The sequence below is a fragment of the Medicago sativa genome, chromosome 7 (genome assembly GCF_051527215.1).
Source record: "Medicago sativa cultivar Bolivia chromosome 7, Bolivia_mono, whole genome shotgun sequence".
In the NCBI taxonomy this organism is placed as follows: Eukaryota; Viridiplantae; Streptophyta; class Magnoliopsida; order Fabales; family Fabaceae; genus Medicago; species Medicago sativa.
This window is the reverse complement of record NC_140755.1, coordinates 101,419,011-101,439,655: the sequence shown is the minus strand read 5'-3', so window position 1 is coordinate 101,439,655 and position 20,645 is coordinate 101,419,011. Positions and strand designations below refer to the sequence as shown.

Here is a 20,645-nt window from a genome sequence, read left to right as displayed (position 1 = left end):
CATCGTGGTCATTAATTAATTACTTTTTTAGAGAACCATTAATTAATTACTTAGTGTTTTATTATTAAATAATATTTCATTTCTTGAGATTGGGATAATAAATTGACCAATAAAAAAAGGAATATTAATATGACAAATTCTTCATTTTTAAATGAAAGTTGATTTACTTCCCATGTGTTACTTGGACAACAATGATTTCTACACCACCACTCACATGAGACTCGAGATTATTGTATTGAATTAAGAGTAATTATATAAATGGTTTTAAAACCATGACTCCATTCGAAATTTTAAGCGTTTGTTTGAGAGTTTAGAAGGGATGACTTTGACAAAAGGAAAGGATGAACCGGAAGAAATAACGAGCTTTTAGGGTTTTTTTTTTTTTTTTTTAAGAAAGCTTTTAGGGGATTTTGTTTTCTTCATTATTATAGAAAAATAAACAAATCTATCAGATGGAGATTTTGGATGGTTGGGATAAATTCTTATCCATTGTTTGCAAGCTCGGAAGGAATGGATAAAGAGAGATTTGAAAAGAAGAAAAAAAAAAAAGAAGCAAGTGAAAGGAATGAGGATTTTGGGAGGTGAGAACTTTAACGAGTTTTTTTTTGAATCGGCAAATTTATTAAAACGCCAACCCCACAAGACGTGAGGAAAGGACGGAACAGAGCACAAAGAAAGGTGCCGCAACACACGGAACAACCAGACCCTATACAAAACTAACAACCGCCCAAAACAAAACAAGCCAATGACAGTTACAAGCCATGAGACTGTAATCCGGCACAATTCGTCCTAAATACACAACCATAGCTCACACTAACCACAGTCCTGCTAGGACTCCATCGAACTCCCAAAAACCAGAAGCCACGCCAAACCAGCTGCGGCAAAAACACACTGATGGCTGCTGATGCCACGCTGCAGCCCACCAAAAAACACCCAGAAGCAGAGATAAAACCCCCAGAAGCAGAAAAAACAGGTGCTGACAGAGCGGCCCAGCAGCAGCCTACAACCAAACTGTCACAGACCAGTCAAAACAACCGCAGCAGACAATCCTTTGGGCTCCAAATCCATTCATAAAACATGCCAGGATAATATTGCCAGGATTTGGCTTCGTTATCTTTTTCTACCAAGTCATTTTTTAACAGATTCTTGTTTCAATTGTTGAACAGCAATACACCGACCCTTTCAATTCTAAACCCGTTTTTTGTTGTCTCAATTGTTTTGACTGATTCTCATTTGAATTGTTGAGCATAGGGAGAGTTTGATCCCAGCAAAAACAAGTCAAACAATTTTTCTCCTTTGGAGACTTGCAAGAGTAAGGTAATAGTCAACATATATTAAAGTCATGGAATCCAAAGGAAAGGGACGCCACTCTCAGCCCTACATGGCCTAAACACATGGTAATAATTTGAGTAGTAAACTATTTTCTTTCCATGAATTTTCTTCAAAACATAATTTTAAGATTTTAAAGGTGAATCTAAACTGCGTGATGGTATTTTTATAAAATTTTGACCATTGAGTAGAAATAAGAAATTGAAGCATAAAACATAATAAAGAAATTTCAATTTCATTAGACATCCAAAGGACAATGTTTCTATAATAGCACAATCAAGGGTACAGATAATGCTTAAAGCAACAGACATCAAAAATTACTTCAAGTTTCCGCAATAGAAAAGCATAGATTGTTGCTAAATTATTTATTAGAAGACGATTTAACAAAACTCTAGCAAAGAGTTGCTTGAGAATCGAGAATAAGATCAGAACTTCTTGATAAAATCATAAATGTGATTACTGATTTCCTCGGCAGCTTCTTGGTTGTTGAAGTGAGCCACACCTTTCTGTATAACCACTTCCTCCAAATTTGGCACATCTTTCTTGAAACCACCGCTCTCGATGTATTGTTTGGTGCCAAAAGAAGTGTAAACTAAATCCAGATCACCTATGATGAACTTCACTGGTACTTTAATTTGTGCTCCTGTCCATGCTGCCGTGAGCTCCCAATTTCTGTTAACATAAAACAAAAGCATTGGCATATGCTGTTAAAAAATACAATATTTAAATATAGAACTTAATTATAGATGTTAGTCCTTCCATCAAATTTAAGATTGTCAGATGATTTTGAAGGTAAGAAGAACTGTTTGCAATTGAAACTTTCAATTTGAAAGCATGTCTGACGGCTTGTAGGTATCGATGGTGGTAGGAGTATATTATATCATGAGTGATGTGTAGGCTCACGAAGGTAAGAAGAAAGAGTACAGAAAAAACCTTATCTCAGCAATTATTATAAATTAATCTTAGCCATTAATTATTTTTAAAATCAAGGATTAAGAGGAACTCTAAATTGCATATATAATCAAACTATTCATACAAGACCAAATAGAATTATGCAACGCCAACTTAAGGGTCAAACAACCCAAGTTAGTTACAGATGTCCACTCACCACAGTTAGTCAATACGAGAATCTCATATTCTCCATGACCGAGAGGGTTGGAACCTTGGATTGGTTTTGTATAAATTACAAGAGAATGATGGACAAGAGACGTCTAGTTAATTTGGAAAAAGGACAAAAAAAATAAACAATAATGACTTACAAGTTGAAGTTTCTGTAGTAGTTAAGACCACCACTAAATCCTGTCTTTTCAAATTTGGAAGCATAGCAAGTGACATCTTCTTGTGAGAGCCAAGAAGGGAGGGGCATTGTACTTGAAACGCTGGGATGAGATAATATGCCTTCTTTGGACAGGATTGGTGGCCCAGGATTACGACTTGTAAGCATGGCCTTGATCAACAGTTCTGGACTACCTTTAGCAATTTCAGCTTCCATTTTCCCGGGTTCCTGTCACATGGATTGGAATTGGATGGATTATGCACAAATAACATTTCATATTCAGAATTCATGTATCTGATAACCAACTTCTCAGAGTCTTATTTAATGTGCGTCTATTTATTTTCAGCTAGTACCATTTTCTTCGGTTGTTGGGTTTCAATTGGATGAACTGTTATACACTAACTAAATTTTGGTATTGGATTACAAATTTGACAAGGCAACACACCAGTCTCCATTTATTTATCAAGTTCAAAACCTAAAGTTTAGATTAAACTCATACCAAATGAATTTAGGATTTAATTTTATGTACGGTGTATAATCAAGAGATACACATAACTTTGTTATATATCAATTCTTAAAATGGTTCAACAAATATCTATATGGTTAGATGTGATTGAATGCAAGTATATATTTTTTTTTTTTTACAATAATAATGTATACTAATTGAACTCGTAGATTTATTCTCTGAATAAATGTCAAAAGACATTTTAAGTTTTTCTTTGGACAGAATACACTTCAAAGCTTAAATACCACTTTATAATCAATAAGCTCAAATTACGGCAAAAACCAAAAGATAAAGTGGGTGAATAGTTTTTTTTTTTTTTTTTTTTTTTAACTAAACTTAAAAGATGTAACCAAAAAAAAAAACTAAACTTAAAAGACAACAGCAATTCCTCCATTATACCACAAGCAAAAAACTAAAACTTGTGTTTAGTTACATAGACAGATTTAAAAGCCATAGTTCAAGTAGAATTAATCAACATTTAAAAATAGTCGAAGTTTGTTAATTAAAAATGAAAAATACGAACCTGGAATCTGCAGATATAATAATCATCACCATACACAGCTCGCATTCCATCAACAGGTTTCACTTTTGGATTTCTGGGTAAATACGGAACACTGAGACAAACATAGGCTTTGATTCTTTCAGGGCGAAACAAACAAAGATACCAACCAATGATGGCACCCCAATCATGAGCTACAAGGAAGACTTGATCAACACCAAGTGAGTCGATGAGAGCAACGATGTCACCCACCAAATGGAAGATTGTGTAACTACTAATGGAAGCTGGAGCATCGGTGTCGCCGTAACCACGGAGATCTGGAGCAACAGCACAGTAACCGAGGGAGCCAAGAGCAGCAATCTGGTGGCGCCAAGAGTACCAGAGTTCAGGAAAGCCGTGAAGGAACAAAACAACTGGACCTTCTTTTCCTTTCTCAGCAATATGCATTTTGATGCCATTCACTTCCACTGTTCTGTGTTCTATTCCTTCCATCTCTGTTTTTGGTGTTTGAATTGTGTTGTGTTGTGTATGAGTTTGTGAAGTGTATGCGAGTATTTAAATTTAAGCGGAGAGAGGGAATGGTTTGGGCTAGGGCTGGACAAGGACCCGCGACCCGGCCCAACCCGAAAAAAACCGAAAAAAAAACCCGATCTGAGTGGGTTCAAGCGGGTCTGCGGGTCAAACGGGTCATAAATGCGGGTTCAGAAGGGTAGACATGGGCAGAGGCGGGTAAAGGATATTCACCCGCGGGTACCCGAACCCGCCCGAGTTACACTATAATATTTTAATTTATTCACGTTTGAAACCCTCACACAGGCTGTAATATTTCCTCTTTTGAGAGACACAACCTGCAAAACCACACATAGACTGCAAAACCACTGCTCTCTCTTGAAAACTGTTGGCTTTCTCTCACAGTTGTATTGCATTTATTTTAATTATCTACTACAATTAATTGTTTTGAAACAGTTATAATGATAACCTTTTTTGACTAATGTACTTCTTTATATCATTTATTTATGTTTACCACTAGTATTTACTAGTATTTATTTTCCTTTAATTTTCATTGAAAGCTACCTGCAAACTTGAATCTCTCTCCCTGCTTCTTCAAACGCAAACGCAGGCATGCTTCAGCTTCATCATCTCATTGCTTCTCTAGATTATCTTCTCTAAGCTAACAACATGCTCTATCACTCTCTTGTTTTTCTATAGACTATCTTCCTCCTCTTTCCACTTCTTTAGCTTCTTCTTAATCTTATTCTTCTCAAATCTCAGTTTTCTTGTTCTTCTTCATCTTGGTTGATGTATTGATGAATACACAGATCTGAGGATACTATACTGTTTTTTCAATTTTTTTTTTTCTTCTGAATCTTCAAAACCGCGCATACCCGGCCGATAAACCCGTGACCCGAAAGACCCGAACCCGTACAAACCGAAGAAGAAAAATGGGCATAAATGGATTGCTATACACAAACCGAAGGGTTGGGATGGGTCGAAGGTTCGGGCCCGAACCCGCCCGAACCCGACCGATGTCCACCCCTAGTTTGGGCGATTCTAACGAAGAGGTGTTTGTTTAACTTTGGTGACTGTTTGAAAAGGTATGACAGAGGAGTTAAGGCGTACACGTGGATGAAAACTTGAGGACTATCTCTATTCGCCTATAGCCGAAAAATGCCAAACAAGACCAGACACTTTGCAGTTTGCATCAATTCAATTGCCATTAAATCCATTTAATTAACTACCAATATCCATTTAATTAACTATTTAAAGTTACTAAACAATGTCATAAGGGTACTTGTTAACATTTCCTTTATTTTATTTTTTTTACAAAATTTACTCCTTTTATTAAAAAAAGAAAAAAGAAGTCTTTAAATCCATTTAATTAACTACCAATATAATCCTTTTAGTAAAAAAAAAAATCTTAGTAAAGTCATTAAATCCATTGTAATTAACTACCAATATACACCCTCCGATCACAAATATAAGCAAAAATTCACTTTTTAGGTCCATTCAATAAATGATGTATGTGAACTATAAAATAGACCACATACATCATTTATTGAATGAATCTAAAAAGTAAATTTTTGCTTATATTTATGACCGGAGGGTGTAGCCTTTTAGTAAAAAAAAAGTCTTGGTAAAAAAAACTATCGTTATTTATTATGTAAATATTGCTGCTATTGCGAGGTGTGTCTGTTTGTCCTTTTTTTTTCTCTCACTCTAACATTTGTATGCCATTTAACCATATATAAATTCATTTTTTAGGTTCATTCAATAAATGATGTATGTGAACTATAAAATAGACCACATACATCATTTATTGAATGAATCTAAAAAGTAAATTTTTGCTTATATTTATGACCGAAGGGTGTAGCCTTTTAGTAAAAAAAAAAAGTCTTGGTAAAAAAAACTATCGTTATTTATTATGTAAATATTGCTGCGGTGCGTCTGTTTGTCCTTTTTTTTTTCTCTCACTCTAACATTTGTATGCCATTTAACCATATATTTTTGTTTAATCTAACATTTGTATGCCATTTAACCATATATTTTTGTTTAATCTAACATTTGTATGCCATTTAACCATATATTTTTGTTTAATCTAACATTTGTATGCCATTTAACCATATATTTTTGTTTAAATGTGTTTACATTTAAATGTGTTTACAATTATAATTTTTTTTTGGTAGTGGCCGGGGTTTGAACTCCGGACCTTGCATATTTTATGCATTGTCCCAACCAGCTGAGCTAAACTCATGAGGACACAATTATACTTTATTTAGATATATTATATGTTCTCATACACTTATGAATAATACGATTTATATGAGTAACTTGTTGGAACTTGGAAGAGAAAAGATGTTGTAGACGATTGATACTCCCTATGTTCCATAATAACTGAGTCATTTGTCAAAAAATATTTTTTAAAAGAAATTGATCCATTTCATTTTTCAATACAATATTAATTACATTTTTCCAATTATAACTCTAGTTAATACACTACTTTCATCACTTTCAATTCAATATATTCTACTTTGCATTTATGATCATGAGGAATGCACTAATACTTGACAAAACATACAAAATTATTTTCCTCTATATTTCATTTATACATTTTTCTTAATATGCGTGAAATGAACAAAAAACTCACTTATAATGGGACGGAGGGAGTAGATCAAAATATATATATGTTTCAGGTTGGATGCATTTTTAAGTAAATGTGAAACGAAGAAGACTCGTAAACTTATTATCACCGTCAACAATGAAACTTCATTTTATTTATCTGTAGGTCTTCTATCATGGACGAGTCAAAATTTGTTTTATTTGTTGCATAGTGAAGTTATTTTAGAGAGAAGTGAAGCTATAGAGTTATTTCACAATTTCTCCCTCTCGTCTTTATTATAAGAATTTTTCTTAAAAAAAAATTGGTCCTATTCATAAGAAAATGTTACAATTATATGGTGTAGTTATTGCTCAAAAGACTTTTTTAGCCCCATTTAATGTTTCTCTTTTTGATATTAGTGGATGTATTTAATGTTTCACAATTTTTTAAGAGGATATATTTGTAAAAATATTCAAAAAGTTACATTAATTAATGAATGCATTGGTTTCGATATTTTTTTAATTTTCTTTCTTATAATAAGGATGAGATGAAGTATTAGAGAAGGAAACAAATGGAGTAATCCTTTGTTCTAATTCGCAAGGATTACATGGTTAAAGCATCTTGATATGATTCCTCTCTCTTTCAATTGAATTTGGGGATTTATCTATGTTTGATAAGTTTATGGTTTTTTGAGATTTAAGGATGTAATATTATGACTTTAGAAGATGAAAGTGAAGATGCTTAAGCTAAATGAAAGTGTGTTTCAATGGAAATTGATTTAATTTAATGAAGAAGATGGAAATGAAGAACATGAAGATGAAGATGTTCATAAGGTTTATGATTTTTTTTTTTTTATTAATTTTTTTATTAAATAGTAAAAGATAAATGACCAATATATTACAACTAAATAAAATAAATGACTTCTAACGTAATTTTGTCTATATGATAACATCAAGTTGGACCTTGGTCATACTCTTTCGCAAAAAAAGACGGACCATTATTATTATAATGGAATGGCTAAAGAGCAATTCAAGAAAATGGAGGAATTCATAGCGGGAAGAAGTTCCAAGAAACAAAAATGTAATTCTCAAAATTAGAATCAGAAATAGGAGTACTAGAAAACTAATTAAAGTCTTAATTCCAAGTTATTATTTTCCACGTAAACAAAACATGAATTATCTTTTTGCTGCTACCGCTTTGGAGTTTGGACTCGATCGACTGACCCACCATAAATATGTGACCCTCAAGATTCACCATCATCGAATAAATTTGTCTTACCATGAAATTCTCTGAAAACTTAAGCTTCACTTTGGAGAACGAAAGGACGACGAGAAGGATTGATGACGAGAAAATGACGGTGGACCAAATGACGACATGTTGACAGTGGCGGTGGACCAAGTGGTTACGTTGAGATTGAAAGTGGAGAGTATAGGTGCGGTTGCCAATTGGTAATTGGTGGTGGCACGTGACGCTGGCAAAGAGATTAGATCAAAAACACACACACATAGAGAGAGAGAGAGAGGATTTAACATAAGCTCACTCTCCATGGTGGAAGATATCAAAACTCTCCCACCTCATAACACGCCCTAAACTACATGATGTTATTTTTTATGCAATTTTGACCATTGAGTAGAGATAAGTAATTGATGCAAGATAAAAACATGACAATCTATGGTGCAAAATAAAAACATCCAAACGATTAAGTTTCCATAATAGCACAATTACGAGTGCAAAGTAATACTTCAAAATACCACAAATAGCATAGATTGCAACTAAATTATTAATTAGCAGAGGATTTAGACAAAACTCCGAATGAGCAAGTTCTTTAGAATTGAGTTGATACGATCAGAACTTCTTGATAAAATCATAAATGTGATTGCTGATATCCTCCGCAGCTTCTTGGTTGTTGAAGTGAGCCACACCTTCCTGTATAACAACTTCCTCCAAATTTGGCACATCTTTCTTGAAACCACCACTCTCGATGTATTGCTTGGTACCAGAAGAAGCGTAAACTAAATCTGAATCACCAGTTATGAACTTTACTGGCACTTTAATTTGTGCTCCAGTCCATGCTGCCGTGAGCTCCCAATTTCTATGAACATAAACTCAAGAATCATGTGATTGAAATGTGATATAAAAATTACACAATTGTAATATCCGAAGGACTAAAAGCACAATTAAATTATTCATATCCATATTGAATCAAATAGAAATATAAGTGCAAGGCCAGGCTAAGGGTTAGACAGTCTAAGCTAAGACTTTAGGCCTTAGAATATTGGGGCCATAAAAACCTCAAATTTTTTGAATTTGAATATAAATATAAAGTATAACAAATTAGTTACAGAGGTTTGTCCAAATCAGTTGAATAAGATGAGGGTCAAGTTCAAACCTTCGACCAACCATGTGTATGTATGTGGCACATGTCACATGATCGACCGACACGAGACATTTAGTTAATTTTAAAAAATGGCAAGAAAAAATAAGGACTTACAAGTTGAGATTTCTGTAGAAGTTAAGGCCACCACTAAATCCAGTCTTTTCAAATTTAGAAGCATAATAAGCAACATCTTCCTGCAAGAGCCAAGAAGGGAGGGGCTTTGTACTTGGATGAGATAAAAAGCGTTCTTTGGGTAAGATTAGTGGTCCAGTAGTCCGACCTGTAAGCATGCTATTGATAACCTGTTCTGGGCTATCTTTGGCAATTTCAGCTTCCATTTTCCCTAGTTCCTGTTTTATAGATTGGAGTTGGATTACACATGATTGAACAATTCGATATAACTAACATTTACATTTAACAATAATAGATTATATTAATGGAATGGTCTAATCCATTAGATCAACAGCAACTGATTCCTATGATTAACATATGAGATAACCTTTTTTTTTTTAGGGGAACATATGTGAAAACTGTTAACCTTCCCAGACTCTTGTTTCAAATGACAAGTTACAGTTTTCACTAACTAAAATTTTGTACTCTATCATCATTATTGATAAACATATACAAATTTGAAAATTGCAACACATCGATCTCCATTTACTTAATCAAGTTAAAAATCTAACATTTCGTGAAACAATTTTAATCTAGTCTATCATGTATTTCAAATAAATGGGGAAAGAGCCGTAAGGAAAACGAGTTTGGTACTAGAAAATACTACTTTGGTGTACTTAAATTGACCACACTTTATTTATTTATCAAAGTAACTATTTTCTTTTCCATCCATTTAAATAATCTGTTAAGATAACAACACTCCATTTGAAGTGAGCAAGAAGAGTAAAGGGTGTATATAATATATTTTATATAAAAATATAAGAATTCAAACCTGGAACCTGCAGATATAATAGTCATCTCCAAATAAGGCTCGCATGCCATCAACAGGTTTCACTTTTGGGTTTCTGGGTAAATACGGAACACTCAGACACACATAGGCTTTAACTCTTTCAGGGCGAAACAAGCAAAGATACCAACCAATGATGGCACCCCAATCATGAGCCACAAGGAAGACTTGATCAACACCAAGTGAGTCGATGAGAGCAACGATGTCACCAACCAAGTGGAAGATTGTATAACTGCTTACCGAACTGGGGACATCACTGTCACCATAACCACGAAGATCTGGAGCGACCGCCCGGTAACCAAGGGAGCTGAGAGCAACAATCTGGTGGCGCCATGAATACCAGAGTTCGGGGAAGCCGTGAAGGAACAAAACAACAGGACCTTCTTTTCTTTTCTCAGCAATATGCATTTTGATGCCATTCACTTCCACTGTTCTGTGTTCTATTCCTTCCATCTCTTCTTTGGTGTTTGAATTGTGTTGTGAACTGTGATGTATTGTTATGCGATATATATTGAGATGGTTTGGGCGATTTTTGCGGATGAGGTGTTTGACTGTTTGTTTCAACTTTCAACCTGGTGACCGTTTGAAAAGGTGCGAGTGCGCAGAAGGAAATGGAAGTGTATAGGAAAAAAAAAATAATAATAAAGACTACTTGATATGTTTATACGATATTTAATTTTTTTTATCCTTTAAAAAAATACTTTTTTTGGTCAAGATAAGATTTTTTTTTTTTTGATTAAAGAAAATTAATAAACAAGGCAAAGAAACTAAGACAATCGATTCCTAGAAACCCCAGAAACGTCCGCCAACAAGATAAGGTTCAAGAATTCCGCTCTTCACCCTACACATTTTGCTCGCGCCCTGCAAGCCTTCCAAATATGCCCTTGCGTTAGTTAAGTCACGTTGCGTGACTTAACTAACACGTTGTAAGTTATGTGTGACTTAAGTCACGCACCACTGGCCTATGCGCGAGTTAACTTGCGCAAGTTTTATACTATACTAATTCATTTTTATTCGAAATTATAAAATAAATTCGATTTTATACTAATTCATTTTTATTCGAAATTATAAAATAAATGCAAAAATAAATGTGAAATTATAAAATAAATGCAAAAATAAATACAAATAGTAAATAGAACTCTCATTTTATTAATATTATTCAAAGATTACAATAAGCAATACATATATTTTATTCCAATTAACTAATCTACTTAATATTTGTTTACCCTCTTGAGGTAAAAACTTATTTTTACACTCTTCGGTATATGTCAATAGCTCTTGGGGAAAATAGTGATCCGTCCTGTTGGGGAAAACGACATCAAGACCCATTGAGGTAAATTTAAATTTGGTTCCTTTTATACCCCCATGATGATTCTTTTTACCCACGGTAAAAAGATTTTGGGAGTAAAAGGAAGCAAATCGAAATTTACCTCAAGGGATGATGCCCTTTTCCCCAACCTAACGGACCACTACTTCCCCCAAAAGCCACTGGTATATACCTAAAGCGGTATAAACACCCTAGAAACTATAGAAACAAAGAAGAAGAAGAAGAAGAAGAAGAAGAAGAAGAAGAAGAAGAAGAAGAAGAAGAAGAAGAAGAAGAAGAAGAAGAAGAAGAAGAAGAGCAAGAGGGGGAGAGAGTGGGAGGAGAAAATGTGAGGAAAAGAGAAAGTATGTGAGGGTTTTTATAGGTGGTATAAGGTATATAACACTTAATGAGGTCCAAAAACGTGGTCAAAACTTAAGGAAAATGTGTAAAAACCAGTCAAAACCATTGACTACCGTCCAAGAAACGTTTGTGCTTCAGTTTTTACCACCGGCCAACTTGCACAAGTTAACTCGCGCATAGGCCAGTGGTGCATGACTTAAGTCAAGCAGAGCTTATAAGGCGTGTGACTTAAGTCATGCATAGCTTATAAGGTGCGTTAGTTAAGTCACGTAGCTTGACTTAACTAACACAATAAAATAATTAGAATAAAGTAAATAAAATAAATTAGAATAAAGTAAATAAAATAATTTAGAATAAAGTCAATAAAATAATTTGAATTAAAAATTGCGATTAAATAAATTCGAATAAATATTGCGATAGCGTGAATTCGAATAAATATTGTGATAGCGTGAATTCGAATAAATATTGTGACAACGTGAATTCAAATTAAGGTTTCGTTACATTACGTAAACGACATGTATGTCAACAATTACATTACATTACATGCACCTTCCAACTACAACAATTGTCATGCCCCTAAATGGGGCAAATTCAAATTGGCTAAGCAGCAGGACTCCAGCATACGATCAACATCTTGAATGATGGTATTCAAGTGCCAACGAAATGAGGTCCATTCCTTGACACTTGAATACCAGCATTCAAAAAGCTTATCGTATGTTGGAGTCCTGCCGATTAACAAGCTTGAATTGCCCCATCCGTAGTAAGACAATTGTTGTAGTTGGAATGTGCATTCCAACTACAACAATTGTCTTACCTCTGAAATGGGGTAAATTCAAACTAGCCAAACAATAGGACTCAAGCATTTCGCCCGGCATTCATGTTTTCCTTTGAAAAGAATAAATTTTTGTTAGGCTTGATTTAGATGATGGTGTTCAAGTGCCAACGAAATGAGGTCCATTCCTTGACACTTAATACCTTCATCTAAACCAGCCTAACAAGAATTTAATCTTTTCAAAGGAAAAACATGAATGCCGAGCGAAATGCTTGAGTCCTTGCAGTTTGGCAAGTTTGAATTATCTCATTTCAGAGGTAAGACAATTGTTGTAGTTGGAATGCACCTTACCCTAACTAATGACGATCTTCTGGCGGAATCAAGTTGTTGATGATATCTTTAGTTGATCTCAGCAACGTTACCCGCATATCGATCCACTGGAACATGCTGTGCTCCCTAAACATGCTCGTCACGTTTTCGTCGTTCTTTAACTCCACCCAAGTGAATGATACCCTCCCGTCGGTGAGCGTTGGACGTTTATACCGGACGTACTCCACCCTCCTTGTGTCTCCGGGGTTGACTCCTTGGTTGAATTCATTCAGTTGATCCTTGAGACCTCTTAACGTTACATCAAGGCACCGAACCTTCAACCTCTGAGGTTCTCCGCCGTTGAATTCTGCATGAACGTCGATCCACCCCGCCATTGCTTCAAATCTACGCAATAAGAAATTAAGCACAATCAATGAAAAACTCATTCCAACATTTCATCAAACACTTGGTGTGCAAGTTATACATAAACCCTAAAAATGATAACTACAACATAAACATGCAAACATTTAAATAATTAAGCAATATTACTCATTTGCATGTAACATTGTATCATATCTTGCAAAAAAAATCAAAATTTAAACAAACCCTAAATCTAAAAAAATTCTCTAAAACTCAAAACTACAACATAAACATGTAAACATCTAAACATTTAAGCAAAACAAGTCATTTACTTGTAAACATTGTATGATTTCTTGCCAAAAACACCAAAATTTAAACAAACTCTACATCTAAAAAAATTCTAATATAAGAGAAAAAATCTAACATGTAAAAATAAAAGGTTAATGGTGTTTGATCATGAAAACTTACTTGTTATTGGAGTGTTGTTTGATTTGAACTTGAAGGAATTTTGGATTTGGGTGATTTGAGAGAGATTTTTTGAGATTTTAGATGAGAAATGAGGAAATGAGGTGCTCTGCCTTGTTTAAGACAACACATAGCGTGAGTTAACTAACGCTGCGTTAGTTAACTCACGCAGTGTTAGTTAAGTGGCGCAGTGATTAACACTTGCGCTAGTTAACTTGCGCAAGGGTATTTTTGGCATGGCAGCAGGGCGCGAGCAAAATGTGCAGGGTGAAGAGCAGAATTCAAGGTTCAATTGAGGAGGTGTTGAAGTCCACATCTTCAAAGTGTCCAAACTATTTGCACCAAACTTTGCCAACCAATCAACACACTCATTGCCTTCTCTGAAGGTATGGTTGAAGGTCACCGACCAAGGGAGGGAGATTAACTTTTTGATGAGAGAAAGTAATGTTCCATAAGGATGGCAATCACGTTGATGCACCTTAGAGATCAAGTTCAAAGCCGTCTTAGAGTCAGATTCCATAATAATAGTCTGGTAACCAAGATCCCAAGCCAAATAAAGGTCTCTCCAAATAGTCGAGAGTTCAGCTAGCAAATCAGAAACTCTACCACACGATCTGGAAAAATCATGTAACCAAACTCCAATATCATTTCTTAAAAGGACTCCAAAACCCGCATTACCAACAGAAGAACCATCCACATTCACCTTGATGCAACCTTCGGGAGGAGGGTACCATCTCACTTGTCGAAACACATGACGGTTCTCACATTGACCGAGTGCCGCACCATGGAAGAGTGATAGGAGCAGATGCAATTGAATGAAGCCCATAAATCTTTTTTCACATTTTGAAATATCTCCTCGTTTATGTTCTTCCAAATCTCCCAACATATCACAATTAAAAGAGACCCTGACGTTTTAGTAGCAAAATGTTTGAACCAAAATGGGCAATTATCCATGGAAACATCATTCGACCAAATTTGGTAGAAAGACCTCCAGATGGACATAGCCTTAGGGCAGTCACGAAGCGTGTGCAAGTCATCAAAATCATTCATTTGTTTATTCTATCTCTACAGCATAAACAATGAAAATCAAATAATTGATTTTGGTTGGTGTCAATTTAACACAAATAATTCTTTCCACCTTTAAAGAATTATCAACTTGATGTTTTAGCCTTTTAGATAAGTATTTGGTGTTAAATGTTTATCAAATTCTTAGTTAAGGTAACTTAAATATAAAAAGGCAATTTTGAAATAAAATTAATAAATGTACTTCCTTCTCTCTATAAATAATAATTTAAAAGTACAAGATATTACGTTTAAGAAATCTATAAACCCGTGTATAATAATGCATATACATTCAAATGATTGAAACAAATACAAATCGGAAAAATAACTAATTTTTTTTATTGTGTTATAAAAAAAATAGTTTGAAAATATTCTAAATAGCCTAAAAATAAAAAAGGAAATTTAAATAGTATAATCAAAGACATTTTTTTTTTACTTTTTATTTTTAGTATTTGAAGAATTATTAAATCCAGAACAATGGAAATGAATATATGTAGCGGATGAAACTAAACCCTCACATGACAAATTAACGTTTGAATCTCAGTTGTGAGAGCTACTTATATTCAAAGTCTTACAAGTCTTGAAGAAAGAAATGAAATATGAGAAATAAAAAATAATAATATTGTTTTTAGTATTTATTGTTGTGCACTAGTTGTTAAATCCTCTCAAAGGAAATGTACTAGTTGTTAAACATTAGTTTTTCTATAGTAAGTGGAATTGAGCCGAGCTCCAAATTTATCAGGTTAAGGCGAGTCTCAAAGTCCAACGAACGTTAATACAAATGTTTTTATTTGCTAAAGTGGTAAGTTTAATCTACATCCTTACATGATATGAGTTAAGACAACCTTCGTTGACGTTTTTTTTAGGAAAAAACTTTCATTGAGAGTTTTTTTGACAAGACTTTCATTGAGAGTTGTTAAGAAATTTTTTACGCTTATTAAATATTATATTTCGGTTTTGTATAAAAAAGATTATTTAATTTTACATGAGAAAAAAACTAAAGACCTTGGTTGGTAGTTGTTAAACAATTTTTACGCTTATTAAATGAGAAAAAGGTATTAAACATTATATTAGAGCGGGCTTTTAGAGGGTTTGGATAAATTCTTTAAGGAGGGTGTATTGGATTAGGATTCTAAGAGATTTCAAAAGACTTTTTTATCATGAAAAAGTCTTGTGATATTCAAAATCATTCAAATTTCGAATGATTGTTTAATAAATTTGATTTTGATGGATTTTGTGGAATTTTCTAGTGAAATTTTAACATGAAAAAGTCTTTCATGAAAACATGAGATTTCTTATGATTGTTTTTCATGTTAAGATTTTACTATCTCTCTCCTCCCTTCTCTCTCTTCCTCCCCCCTCTCTCTCTCCCTCTCTATCTCTCTCCTCCCTTCTTTCTCACTCTCTCTCTTCCCCCTGTCTCTGTCTCTCTATCTCTCTCAAAAAAATAAAGTAAAATAATAAAAGAGTTTGTATTGAGAATAATGTAAAAGAGAGTGTCTTATGATCATTTTTTTTAATGAGTGTTTAAAATTCATAAAATCTGTTGAAATCTTTTGGAATCCGCAAAATCATTTCAAATCATTTAAAATCTTATGAGTTAAATCCTTTGAAATCCAAATTGTAAATCTCAATTGTCTTTTAAAATCATCAAAGTCATTAAAACCCTACAAAATCTTTTAAAATCCTTAAGATTTTTTAAAAAAAAAATTGTCCTTTAAAATCCTAATCCAATACACTCCCCTTATCTAATTTATGTTTTTATAATACTTTTAAAATTAAAAACAGGACAAAAGGTATACTAGGTGCTATTAAAAAGTAAAATTTGAACATCTGAATTACTAATCCACGTCAAAACCACGATTAACTTTACTCCCGTTAGTAACTGAAAAATCTAACCACTTGTTAACTCAATACACCCCCCTAAATCTAATTTATATTTTTATAATACTTTTAAAATTAAAAACATGACAAAAGGTATACTGGGTGCTGTTCAAAAGTAAAATTTGAACATCTGAATTACTAATCCACATCAAAACCACGATTAACTTTACTCCCGTTAGTGACTGAAAAATCTAACCTCTTGTTAACTCGTTTGGGTAAACCCAGCAACAAAAACACTCATATCTCAAAACTGCAATAAGATTTTACCATAGTTTTGAAAACCGACTCGGAACGACCAGTTCAACCGGTTGGATCAGGAAACAGAACATTACCGGTTTGAGCCAGTTATTGGGTCGGGGATGCTATTAACTCGGATGTGACATCATCAAACCGGTCATTAATTACTATTGAATCGGTCCAGAACCGGCTGGGAAGTTGAAAATTCTGAAAATTTTGCAAAAAATGCCACACTTGGGAATCGAACCTTGGTCAGTCGGTCATTTAAGGGTTCTTTACATTATATAACTATTTATTATTTTTATAAAAAAAAAACTATTTATTATTTGTTGGCATTACAATTTATCAAAAGAAACCACTCCAACAAAAAAATTGTAACTGCCTAAAGACCTAAATTTTTGTAAACAATGTTAAAATACGGAATCCTTTTTCAGGGAATAAAAAGAAAAACTAAATTTTAACCAATATAATTTTTGTTTTTCAGAGGAACCAATATAAACTTTGTATCATCATAAAAAAAAATATATAAACTTGTATGACATTATTTTAGCAAACGTAATGATATCATATTTTTCATGTTACATATTTACATAATCCCATAACTCTTTAATATTAATTGGATAAGAGTATTTTGAGAATTTTTTGCACCGAATCATCTGATTTTATTTAATGAAAGTGGTGTATGTAGACCGAGTTAGAATCAAGTCACTCGGTTTAATCCGATTCAGTCGGTTCAATCAGTGATCCAATGATTCGACTATTAACTTAGTGACCTAGTACTGGGTCGAATCGATGTCAAAGCTGGTTTTTAAAACTATGGATTTTCGATGAGATACTACAACAATTTGATTGATGTAGATTAAGAGAAGAAACCACATTATAAAGCACCAAAAGGTGATAAATTGAAATTGAGTAGATAACAAATAACGTGCAAGAAGAGGATTTGGAGTATGGGGAGAAGGTTATGGAAAGTGTGTGATGCATGGACATGGAGAGTGTGTGGAAATGATTTTAAGGAAGACGAAATGGTAAATGAAGTTAAGTTGTATGTTCAAAACCAAACCAATCCAATAGAAAAATCGTAAATTGAACTAACCTAAATCGAAATCGGAAAAAACCATATTTGATTTTGATGTATTCAGATCATTTTCTACTTAACCACATGGTTTGGTTTGGTTTGCGGTTTTATTTTACCAACCGAACCAAACCGCAACATAAGAAAAATGCTAATTGAACCTATGTCACATAAACCAGTACTCATAGAAATTTTTAAAAATTGATATATTTTTTCTTCTGTTAAGTTTCTTCTTTGTTTTTTATTTCAAAAATATATTTATGTACTACTTGAAATTTTATAGAATGATAAAATTGTAGTTTTTACATTTCTTACATAAAAGAATTATTTTTTGTTCACGTTTTTAATTTATTTATATTGTTTGGTGAAAATAAAATTGCAATGTTGGATGAAATTGAAAATATTGTCGGAAACATTGCTGCAAATATGTTGTGTTATAATTTTTTAACTCAATTTTAAAGTTAGAAACAAAAAATTATAGTCCCGAAAATAACCGCACCAACCGATCCAACCCAAACCGTATTGATTTGGTTTGGTTCGGTTCGAATTTTCTTTTAAAAGTCAACCAAACCACATGTTTTTTTTAATCTTATGGTTCGGATGACTTTTAACCTCAAAATCGCACTGCGAACACCCCCCTATTTGAACAACACCTAAGGAACTTTTGTAAGTTTTGTCCTTTCAAATATACTAATAAAAGATATTCATTTATCATTCTCTACAAACACACTCTTCTAAAAAAAAAATAAAAAAGATTTCTCTATTCAAACTCACAAATAGAGCTTTAGGGAACTGAAATACTAGAATCAGTAATGCTATCAGGGAGGGACGGCAGCTAGGGCACCATTATTTTAGGGGGACCAAAATTATTATTTTTACTAAGTAGTTAGTACTATATATATATATATATATATATATATATATATATATATATATATATTAATTTGGTTTGATTGATTATATTGAGAATATATTTTTAATTTTTTTTATTATAAATGAATCTTTTGCAACAAAAAATGTAAGAAGAAAACTATTGGATTAATTAAAAGGACACAATTTTATTGTTTCATCTAGGGCACCAAAAATCTTAGGAGCGACCCTGAATGCTATGTAGTACGGCAAGTTTCACCCACGAAAACTAACGAATGCCCACTTTATCAAATTTTTAAGTAATGCTATATAGTAGTAGAAAGATTGAACAAGACCAAATACAAGACTTGATCAATTTTCATCACACGTTCTCGCCAATCCTTGCTCCCTTTTATAAAAGGTTAAAAAAAAATCTTTAATAGCATTATTCCTTAACTGTTGGATTAAATTGACAAATGTCATTTTTTTTACCATTTTAAGACCATCCACAATGCAGCACCCTATTTGGGTGCTTAAACGGGTCCCCGACTGTACACATCATTCGTTTTATAATTAATACGTAATAAGCACCCAATCTCTCCAACCCACCACCTCAAAATAATTATTAATTGGCTTCCAACAATAACTTTATATCATTACATTTTAACAATAATTTTTATACTCATTCATAATTATATAATTTTAAAATATTGAAATAATTTTATTATAAATTATTAAAAAAAACAAACAAATTCAAAGAAGGAAAAAATAAAGTAATTAAGTACAGATTTTTTTTTTTAAGGAGTAATTGAATACAAGAAATATCAACTAAAATTTCCAACGGCTATGCTACAAGCAAATTCAAATTCAACTATTTTTTTTTGTTAGTGGAGTGTAGGACTCTTTTATCTCATGTCTTTTTGCAGCCTATTATTTCAGATTCTTGGCAGTGGCAACCTGACCTTATAGGAGGCTACTCAGTGCGTTCAGGTTATGAAATCCTTACTTCACAGGATCATCATGTGGTGGATGCAGCTCAACACCTTATTTGGCATCCTCAGGTTCCGCTGAAGGTGTCGATTTTAGCTTGGAGATTGCTTCGTGACAGGTTGCCGACAAAAATCAACCTTCTCAATCGGGGCATTGTTACTGCTGCAGACATCTTATGTGTGTCAGGATGTGATCATGTTGAATCTGTCGATCACCTATTTTTACATTGTAATGTTTTTGGTGCTATCTGGTATCAGGTGCGGTCTTGGAGATCATTTTCAGGAGTAGATCATTATCATATTGGAGATCATTTTCTTCATTTCACGCATTATTTAGGTGGTATGAAGACTAGACGCTCCTTTCTTCAGCTCATTTGGCTTCTATGTGTTTGGCTTATCTGGAAGGAGCGTAATAATAGAATTTTTAATAATATTATTACTCCTATAGAGGAGCTAGTGGAAAAGGTTAAGTTCCACTCGTATTGGTGGTTGCGTGCTAATAATGCCGCTTTTGTTTATGGTTGTCAGCAGTGGCGGTCGAACCCGTTACTTTGTTTGGGTATCGACTAATGTCTGCTTTTGTACTTTGACAGATTGTTTGTTTCTTTGAGCGCTTCTATGGCACTCCTTGTGCTAAAGAGGCGTTGTGTTTAGTGTGAATATATTTCATTTTGGCTTTTTCAAAAAAAAAAACTATTTTTTTTTAGGTAATCAAATTCAACTATTATTTACAACTATTATATAATTATTTTTTAATATCAAAATAATACAATAATTAAATATATAAAAAAAATAGAATTAATTGTACATGTGGGACCCATGAGTAATAGGAAAGAGAGAATGCCTATACAAGCACCCACCTTCATAAGCACCATATTCATTGGTGTCACAAAGGGGATGCTTATTTACAACGGTGTTTAATAGGGAAATGAC

General features: G+C 33.3%; 3 protein-coding genes and 1 long non-coding RNA gene across 5 annotated transcripts in view; 2 read left to right on the top strand and 2 right to left on the bottom strand.

Annotated features, from left to right (window-relative positions):
* The first annotated feature begins 57 nt into the window (after positions 1-57).
* LOC146911343 (uncharacterized) lies at positions 58-1,730 on the top strand. Its single transcript, XR_015017935.1, has 2 exons — positions 58-581; positions 1,252-1,730. It is a non-coding gene; the product is annotated as an uncharacterized LOC146911343 (long non-coding RNA).
* The window catches only part of LOC146911334 (epoxide hydrolase 2-like), a 67,646-nt gene continuing 48,546 nt past the window's right edge, over positions 1,546-20,645 (bottom strand). Inside the window, exons 1-4 of one of the 2 annotated variants that reach the window (XM_085724116.1) lie at positions 5,157-5,278; positions 3,634-4,198; positions 2,589-2,833; positions 1,546-2,001 (exon numbers count right to left, since the gene is read on the bottom strand). In XM_085724116.1, the coding sequence (XP_085580242.1) occupies positions 1,755-2,001; positions 2,589-2,833; positions 3,634-4,101 (960 nt within the window). In that variant the 5' untranslated portion in view covers positions 4,102-4,198; positions 5,157-5,278 and the 3' untranslated portion in view covers positions 1,546-1,754. Of the gene's footprint in view, positions 2,002-2,588; positions 2,834-3,633; positions 4,199-5,156; positions 5,279-20,645 lie in introns of those variants that run through there. The other variant, XM_085724117.1, reaches the window with a different exon arrangement.
* Positions 8,350-10,670, bottom strand: LOC146911342 (epoxide hydrolase 2-like). Its single transcript, XM_085724121.1, has 3 exons — positions 10,027-10,670; positions 9,198-9,433; positions 8,350-8,798 (listed from the first exon to the last, which is right to left on the bottom strand). The coding sequence occupies exons 1-3, from the start codon at positions 10,492-10,494 to the stop codon at positions 8,552-8,554; spliced, it is 951 nt and encodes a 316-aa protein (XP_085580247.1). The 5' UTR covers positions 10,495-10,670; the 3' UTR covers positions 8,350-8,551.
* Positions 17,750-20,371, top strand: LOC146911341 (uncharacterized). Its single transcript, XM_085729513.1, has 3 exons — positions 17,750-17,827; positions 19,650-19,970; positions 20,306-20,371. The coding sequence occupies exons 1-3, from the start codon at positions 17,750-17,752 to the stop codon at positions 20,369-20,371; spliced, it is 465 nt and encodes a 154-aa protein (XP_085585639.1).

What these genes read in the sequence shown, in the direction of transcription:
- LOC146911342 (XM_085724121.1), bottom strand. Translation starts at nt 10,494, where the DNA reads ATGGAAGGAATAGAACACAGAACAGTGGAAGTGAATGGCATCAAAATG. An exon ending in ATTATATCTGCAGGTTCCAG is followed by an intron (nt 9,434 to 10,026) that starts GTTTGAATTCTT and finishes TCTATAAAACAG; the next exon opens with GAACTAGGGAAAATGGAAGC. An exon ending in TTCTACAGAAATCTCAACTT is followed by an intron (nt 8,799 to 9,197) that starts GTAAGTCCTTAT and finishes TTATGTTCATAG; the next exon opens with AAATTGGGAGCTCACGGCAG.
- LOC146911341 (XM_085729513.1), top strand. Translation starts at nt 17,750, where the DNA reads ATGGGGAGAAGGTTATGGAAAGTGTGTGATGCATGGACATGGAGAGTG. An exon ending in ATTTTAAGGAAGACGAAATG is followed by an intron (nt 17,828 to 19,649) that starts GTAAATGAAGTT and finishes GTCTTTTTGCAG; the next exon opens with CCTATTATTTCAGATTCTTG. An exon ending in TTGGTGCTATCTGGTATCAG is followed by an intron (nt 19,971 to 20,305) that starts GTGCGGTCTTGG and finishes GTACTTTGACAG; the next exon opens with ATTGTTTGTTTCTTTGAGCG.